A 7500-nucleotide genomic window follows, 5' to 3' on the forward strand; every position below is an offset into this window, starting at 1 on the left:
AGAAATTGTGCATGTGCCTCCCAGCATTCCATGCACTGACGGCGTGTGACACAACAAGTGCATTAGCCAGAGTATCAAAGAAGAAGGCGTGGGAAAGATTAAGCCGCAACGAAGTGCACCAGGACAAACTTGAATTGGTTGGACAGTCGGCTGCTCTTGATGAGGTATCCAGAGCAACGTGCGAAGCGTTCATCTGCGACTTATACCCTGCAGTGAAGAAGCAAACCAGCAGTGCAGACGAACTGAGATATGTCATGTTTTGTCAGAAGCGACACAAGAGTGAACTCTTACCTCCTACTTCAGACAGAGTGCTCCAGCATGCAAGAAGAGTCAGCTACCAAGCCTTCATCTGGAGAAATGCTTAGGTAGCAAGACCACACCTACCCTCCCCAGAAGGAAATGGCGGGGAAAAGATCAACGGTATCTTGCAGCCTTGCTATACGACGAAAGCTGCAGCACCAAGCAGCCTCCTTGAACTTACCACCTGCCAATGTAAGAAGTCGGGGTGTCAAAGCAACTGTTCTCGTGTCCACCTCAGACTGTCTTGTACTGAAGCTTGTTTTTGCATGGCAAACATGGACCTGTGCAAAAATCCACATGGTGCATTCCTGGATGCAAGCGATGAATCTGAGGACGATTCTGACACTGAGACTGATTAAATGATTACAGAATGACTCTTACCAGTTTTCTTATATTCCAATGTACAATTGACCGGGATTTCTGTGGTGTCTCGCGGAACCCAAAATCTAAGCAGGAAGCGTAGTAAGGAGAAATGAAGTTTTTTCTTGCCCAAAAGATACATTAAGTTGCAGGTGAATTTGAATTGAATGACCTTAACACTGTAAAGTGTGCCGTACCAAGAAAAAAGTAAAGAGAACTGTCTACCAGTAATACAACACGTGTCATGTGGTAGGTCAGGTGACCCAAGTTATCACCACAGCGATATTTCTTGTATGCTCAGATAACATTAACACAAACTTTAGAGTCATGCCGGGACACTTTTAGTAAAAGAATCGTCAGAAAATGCCCATCAGCTTCTTAACCTCGCTTTCATGTGAGATTTACAGTGACGTCAGAAAACACCCCCTTAACTCAAAACCTATACCACAAATCGACCCTATGAACTACCTGGCGTTATTCAGGAGGTGTTGTTCTATCAAAATCCGTTATCAGACCTTTTCTGTGGTGATGGGAGAGCGAAACCCTTTTTTTCTGGTCTCAGCTCCTGGACTATAGAGTTTGTATACTTACTTAGGTCTACCACTATGCAAAAGAAGAGCGATTTTGATTTTTTGAGCCTTGCCACGAATTGGCGATTATGGTCGATTTTTGCATGGATTCGCTCTTAAGCAATGTATTTAGTCTTTTATGGGACCATTGATGTTGTTTTTTACTGGGGTGACTTGCCAGCGCCTGCTAAAAAGTAAGTAAGCTTTTGATACTTATAATAATAAATGAAGGTGTATCAATTCCCTTGATAAAACTATATATCTAAAATTTAACTTCTTTCATCATGACAACAAACACTTCTGGTGTGATAGACCTGGGAACAATTTTCACTGTTGTGACGCAGCAGAGAAAGATGGATAAAAACACATTACAAAGGGCAAATATTGTAGAGAAGTGAAACTGACACACTTCTTAACTATCTCCAAAATATTAATCGCTGAAGTGACCGCAGTTGTTTACAAACCTAAATGGGCGAATCATCGATGTGCTCGATCTTTGCAAACCACACTACGAAATTTCGTGTACAACAAGCGAAATTACGCTTTTGGTTGAGAATTTCCGCACTAGTCTCGAAAATGCGGTGAATTTTCTCTCTTTGTTTCAGCCAAATGACGGCGGAAACATCGCGAAACGGCGCTCGAATTTTCCAGTGAAATTTCATCAAAAGTTTGCAGGGACAAAGAACGAGATTCCCACATTTTGCTCTCATTACTTTCGCACAATACTGTATTATTGACGATTTCAAACTGAATGGGCTATCTGATACCTTCATGTACTTCAAGATTTTCCCACACAAATATAACTCTAGCACCAAGATCAAAAAGTTACCCTATATTAGCGCAATTGCAGCTTTCTCACCCATTCAAAAGAAATTGTCCATTTTTTTAAAGTGGAAAGCTGAAATGTAATGCTTAGACACAGTGGACCATGGAATACTCCTTTCAAGACTGTCTCACTGCTATGGAATTGAAGGCACTGTACATAAATGGTTCAGGTCATATCTTTGTGGCCGTAAGCAGTTTGTGATTATCAAGAACAAAAAATCTTCCAGCTGTCCACTGACCTGTGGCGTACCACATGGGTCTGTTCTTGGGCCGATCCTGTATCTGTTGTATACCGCCCCTTTGGGTGATATAATGCGTTGTCATGGTATCTTATATCACATGTATGCTGACGACATGCAGATTTACCTGACGTTTAACTCCTCTACGTTGGGAGACGTGGAAATGTCCCGTGAACGAGTTGAGGCCTATGTGCATGATATCTATTGGTGGCTGCTGTATAACAACTTGAAGATGAATAATGATATGACAGAGCTTCTGATTCTGCACTCAAGATATTGTCCATAGCCACCATTGGAATTTGTGACTGTTGGACACTCGCCAGTTTCCCCAACTCCATCTGCTCGGAACATCAGGGTTGTGTTCGATAGCACAATGAACTTTGAGAAGCATATAAGTGAAATATGCAAGTCACCCATTTTTCACATTAGGAACATTTCTCAAGTTCGCAGATATCTTAGTACTGAATCTACCAGAACCCGTGTTAATGCATTTGTTACATCTCGAATCGATAGCTGTAATTCCTTATTATATGGCCTGACTAACTACTTAATTCAGAGCTTACAGTATGCTCTTAATTCAGTTGCGAGGCTTATATTCATGTCACGCAAGGCTGATCATATTTTGCCTTTACTTATAGAATTGCATTGGCTTCCAGTAGAACAACGCATCAATTTGAAGATTTTACTGTTTATGTACAAGATTGTTAATGGTCTAGCACCAATATACCTAAGTCAATTGCTTGTACCATATGTTCCAAGGAGAGATCTTAGATCTGCCGACAAGTTGCTTTTTTGCCAGCCATCATATACTGCCAAATCTTATGGGTCCAGAGCTTTTTCGGTTAGCGCTCCTTGCATGTGGAACAAATTACCTATGGAGATCAAGTGTAGTCCTAGTATTGCAATTTTTAAGCGAAAACTCAAGCTACATCTTTTTAAATTAGCATATCATTAATTTTTTATGTTATTTATATTCTTATATTTAGGTGTTAATTAGATATGTATAATAGGTTTTAGACTTTTTGAACGGATGTATGTATAATAGGTTTTAGACCTTTTAAACTGATGCATGTAAAGCACATTTGGGCAATATTGGAGAGTGCGCTATATAAATAATAAAGTATTATTATTACACACATAACAAAGACTGTTTCATGTCTGACTGGAAAATTTTCATTTCCACTCAGGTGTCTCTTCCTCTGGTCCACCAGATTCCCAAATGGCTCTCACACCATCTCTGGCTTCTGCGCCACATGATACTTTGTCAATCATTTCCTCTTCGCAATCTACATCAGCCACCTCTCATCCGCTTTCAACTCTCTCATCACCATCTGTTGCCACATTGACAGCTCCTTTCTGATCCTTTCAACACCCAGCTACTCAACTACAACAAGAGTGAATACTGGTATCCTCCTGTCTACCTCATACAATGGCAACAAGGAATCCTCGTCCAATAAGTGGCCGTAAGTAGAATGAATGACTATTGGAATCTCACAGTACATCATGTTGATCAGACATTTGTCAGAACCATACTGTTTATATAGTACTACTAACCACTGTATACTGACACCCCCTTTTTATCCATCAAAAACATTTATGTGTTGAGAAGCAACTAGCCCACGCGTAGCTGTACCTTACCCCCCGAAGAAAAAAACAGGAGGAGAGAACCTCTACGAAAACCTGACGCAAATCGTGTTATGTGACGTCACCTTTAGCACGAAAATATGTAATGCTTTTTCATTGGCGAGCCATTTTCTCAATACTTACACGAACTCTGATTGGCTTAAGTCTGTTAAAGCCTCGTCAGAGCTAAAAAGCAAAATGGCGGGAGAACCGTGTCCTCGCACAACAACGAGCTATATCGCGGCCTTAAATTTTTCTTGTGCGACTCTCGGAATAGAGAAATTTCATGAAGAGCAGCAAAAAGCCATCGATTTGTTTTTTGAAGGCAAGGATATCTTCGTTTCTCTACCAAACGGTAACCATAAGTTGATAATATTTGAATTGATACGGTTGATCGCCTCTGCTCTTTGGAAGAAAGCATGCACAATTTTCATCGTGTCACCTTTAAAAGCTCTAATGCAGGACCAAGTAAACTACCTCAACGGGCTTGGCTTAAAAGCTATTGCACTAACAGAAGACTCGGCTGATGGTATCGTCGAACGTGTTATGAATGGCGAATATTTGCGCGTTTATGGCTCACCTGAGAGTTTCCTTGCTCAGGACACTTGGAGAGACATATTCAGCTGTAACACCTTCAAGACACATCTTGTTGGTGTGGCTATCGATGAGGCGCATTGTATTAGCCACTGGTATGTTTGTTATAAATTTGTTCTTTTTCCAAACTTAACATCTCAGGTATTCTCTTATGTGGGATGCCTTTGTTTAACGTTAATTGTCAGTATCGTAGCTAACCAACTAAAGCATCCATTTTAATATCCTTTGCGAGTGCAGTTTATAAAAAATTATACGCGACATACAGATGAAAAAACCTAAGTATTACACTATGAATAGGTTAAATTTAGACTGCTGCATTTCGTTTTTAAGATCGGCATGTCAACACTGGTGTGTGGACAATCATACCTATAATTTTACTTATGCACATGTTTGTCTTAAATAGGGGCCTTCCTGGGGAGAGAAGTGTTCCATTTCATGAATGGTTTGGCAATCTTGGCTCTCTAATCCCACAGGATGCAAGTTTGCTTGTAGTTACTGCCACTGCCACAAAGGCAACCAGAGACTGTCATCATTGAAAGAAGTCCTGACCGTCCAAACCTTAAGTATGGTACTTTGTATGTCAACAAAAGTCAGCCATTTGAGCAGATATTTGCTGAATTAATCAGGGAACTCAGGAAATGTGGTGAAAAGACCGAACGAACATTGATTTATTGCCAAACACGTAAGCAATGTGCAATTATATTCAGAACATTCAATTTGTTTTTGGGTGCCAAGTTATACAAGAACAGCAGAAACCCGAAAAACCGAATTGTTGAAATGTATCATGCAGGCACTCCACTGTAAAAAACACATTGTAGAAAACCTCTCACATAATGAAGGTTATGTGCGATGTTTAATCACAACAATTGCCTTTGGGATGGGTGTAAATTGCAAACAAGTCAGGAAAATATATCACATGGGTCCTTCAAAAACCTGGAATGCTATGTACAAGAGAGTGGTAGAGCAGGGAGGGATGCCCTGCCTGCTGTTTGTATTTTACTGTACAATGGAATACTCTCGAGCCATTGTGAACAAGATGTTAAGGACTACTGCAAAACAGACCAGTGCAGGACAGAACACGTATTTGCACCTTTTGGAGAGAAGCCTAATGGAGTTGTACCTAAACATTTTTGCTGTGATAATTGTGCATTCAAGTGTTCCTGTGGTTCAGACAGTTGCATAGATGCATTTAGTGTGGATCTTTCCTCAGTGATAGAGCCTCATGGTCTATCCCATGTAAAATCAAGACCTGTCTCTGAGGAGTGTATTTAAAGAATGACTTAAAAGAATTCAGGAAATGTAAAATTGACAAACAGTTGACCAAACTAGAACAGTTAGTAAGTTGTCCAAATGTGCTACTTGAACTTGGTGACTTTTTTATTGATCAAGTTTTAGAAAAGTGTTCAAGATGTTCTTAATTATGTGGAAGTGTGGCGTATTGAGGATGCAGTTGCTATTGTAAACATCATGAGTCAACGGTTTGGAGACATGAATGAAATTGCTGAACTTGGTATTGAGTCAATGGAGGAAATTGCTATTGACTGGGAAGAAGTCCGAGATAACTCAGACTTATTGGACATGGCTCCAAGTTTTGATAATGACAGTTTTTTAACTGACTGTGATGAAACACTCACACCAGCAACAAGCCTTAATACTGGCAGTTTCCTAGGGAACCTTGTTGATAACTTGCCCTAGTTAAGGCTTTCCCTGTAGGCTGCATACATGTTCTTCAAAAAGAATAAATTATTGAGACATTAGTTGAGGTTCAAACAATGATTTTAAGTTAACTAGGGAACAGTGCCTAAACAAGGTTCCAAATAGCCACACATACATGTACAAAAAATATTTCAATAGAATCACAGTATTATAAACCTTTGAAGTTAAGAGCCAACTGCAGATTTCTCCGTTAACTGCATAAGACGACTTTAAATTAATCTAATAGAGCCAAAATTATCCACCCTGAATTTCTATAATATGATAATACTATACAATAATAAGGGGAAAAAACTCAACAGTGGTGATACATAATTATGATATCTTGTTGTAAATCAAACTTATTTGAAAATGTGTGCTATCAACAGAGGCAGAGCATATTCTTGAGCTACTAGTAACATTCCAGCTTTCTAAGTCATGGACAAAATGAATTATTTTAAGCCAAACTTGAGAACTTCGGAGGGCCACATAAATAGGAAACAGTTTTTCAAATAGGGCTTCTGCAAAGTAATGAATATTACTGATACCTAGAGGATGATCACTTATCTTGTACATTGAGATTCAGGTTTTAACTTACTGGTACTTGTTTTTGCATTGCTTCTATAAACGAACAAGGTTCAAATGTTTCAACCAACAATATATACTTCATTGGATTATATCTTGGCTTAAGGGTTTCATGTACATCAAAAACTATTGACTTTTGGCTCACAGCATTACTTACATGTACTATTGGTCAGATTTGCACAATTTCTCTACTTCTAAAATCAAAGATGAACAAAATAAATCAGCCCGATCATGGTACAGAAAGAAGGACGTTATGTCAGGTAGAATTACTGTAGTTTCAATATATCAATAAGGGATCATGAAGAACATGGTAAGGGTATGTCGTCAATCTAGCATGCCCTTCTTGTAATCTCAATGTACTTTTTGTGGTTGTTGATCCACTTGTGCAGATCCTGGACATTGAAGTTTGACAGAAATGAGGACTTCATTCCTCTAAAATGACCGTATGTCCAGCCTGCGATATGTTGCATGACCTTGTGGTCGACAAGGTCCTTTACAATTTTCTTTAAGTCTTCCACTGCAGCTTGTGCAACATGGCCCCCGGAGCGCTTGTGAATTTGTAACTCTGCATCAAACTGGTCCATAAGTTCTTTAGTGATAGTGATTGATTTACAAATCCTGTCTATAGACTTGCGGGAGGCATTTGGTCCAAGTTTCTTGACTGCTTCTTTCAAAATCCTGTTAAAAAACTCTAACAGCAAAGCTAGAGGTAT

General features: G+C 39.5%; 1 protein-coding gene across 1 annotated transcript; it reads left to right on the forward strand.

The window, feature by feature from the left end:
- The first annotated feature begins 4114 nt into the window (after positions 1–4114).
- Positions 4115–6205, forward strand: LOC138053698 (ATP-dependent DNA helicase RecQ-like). Its single transcript, XM_068900280.1, has 3 exons — positions 4115–4605; positions 4914–5022; positions 5906–6205. The coding sequence occupies exons 1-3, from the start codon at positions 4115–4117 to the stop codon at positions 6203–6205; spliced, it is 900 nt and encodes a 299-aa protein (XP_068756381.1).
- The last annotated feature ends 1295 nt before the right edge of the window (positions 6206–7500 follow it).

This window comes from Montipora capricornis, chromosome 6, assembly GCF_036669925.1.
Source record: "Montipora capricornis isolate CH-2021 chromosome 6, ASM3666992v2, whole genome shotgun sequence".
Classification (NCBI taxonomy): domain Eukaryota; kingdom Metazoa; phylum Cnidaria; class Anthozoa; order Scleractinia; family Acroporidae; genus Montipora; species Montipora capricornis.

Excerpts from the sequence above, each read along its gene's own strand:
- LOC138053698 (XM_068900280.1), top strand. The coding sequence starts at position 4,115 with ATGGCGGGAGAACCGTGTCCTCGCACAACAACGAGCTATATCGCGGCC. Across the intron at positions 4,606-4,913 it reads GCGCATTGTATTAGCCACTG|GGGCCTTCCTGGGGAGAGAA; the intron begins GTATGTTTGTTA and ends TGTCTTAAATAG. Across the intron at positions 5,023-5,905 it reads TTACTGCCACTGCCACAAAG|AAAAGTGTTCAAGATGTTCT; the intron begins GCAACCAGAGAC and ends ATCAAGTTTTAG.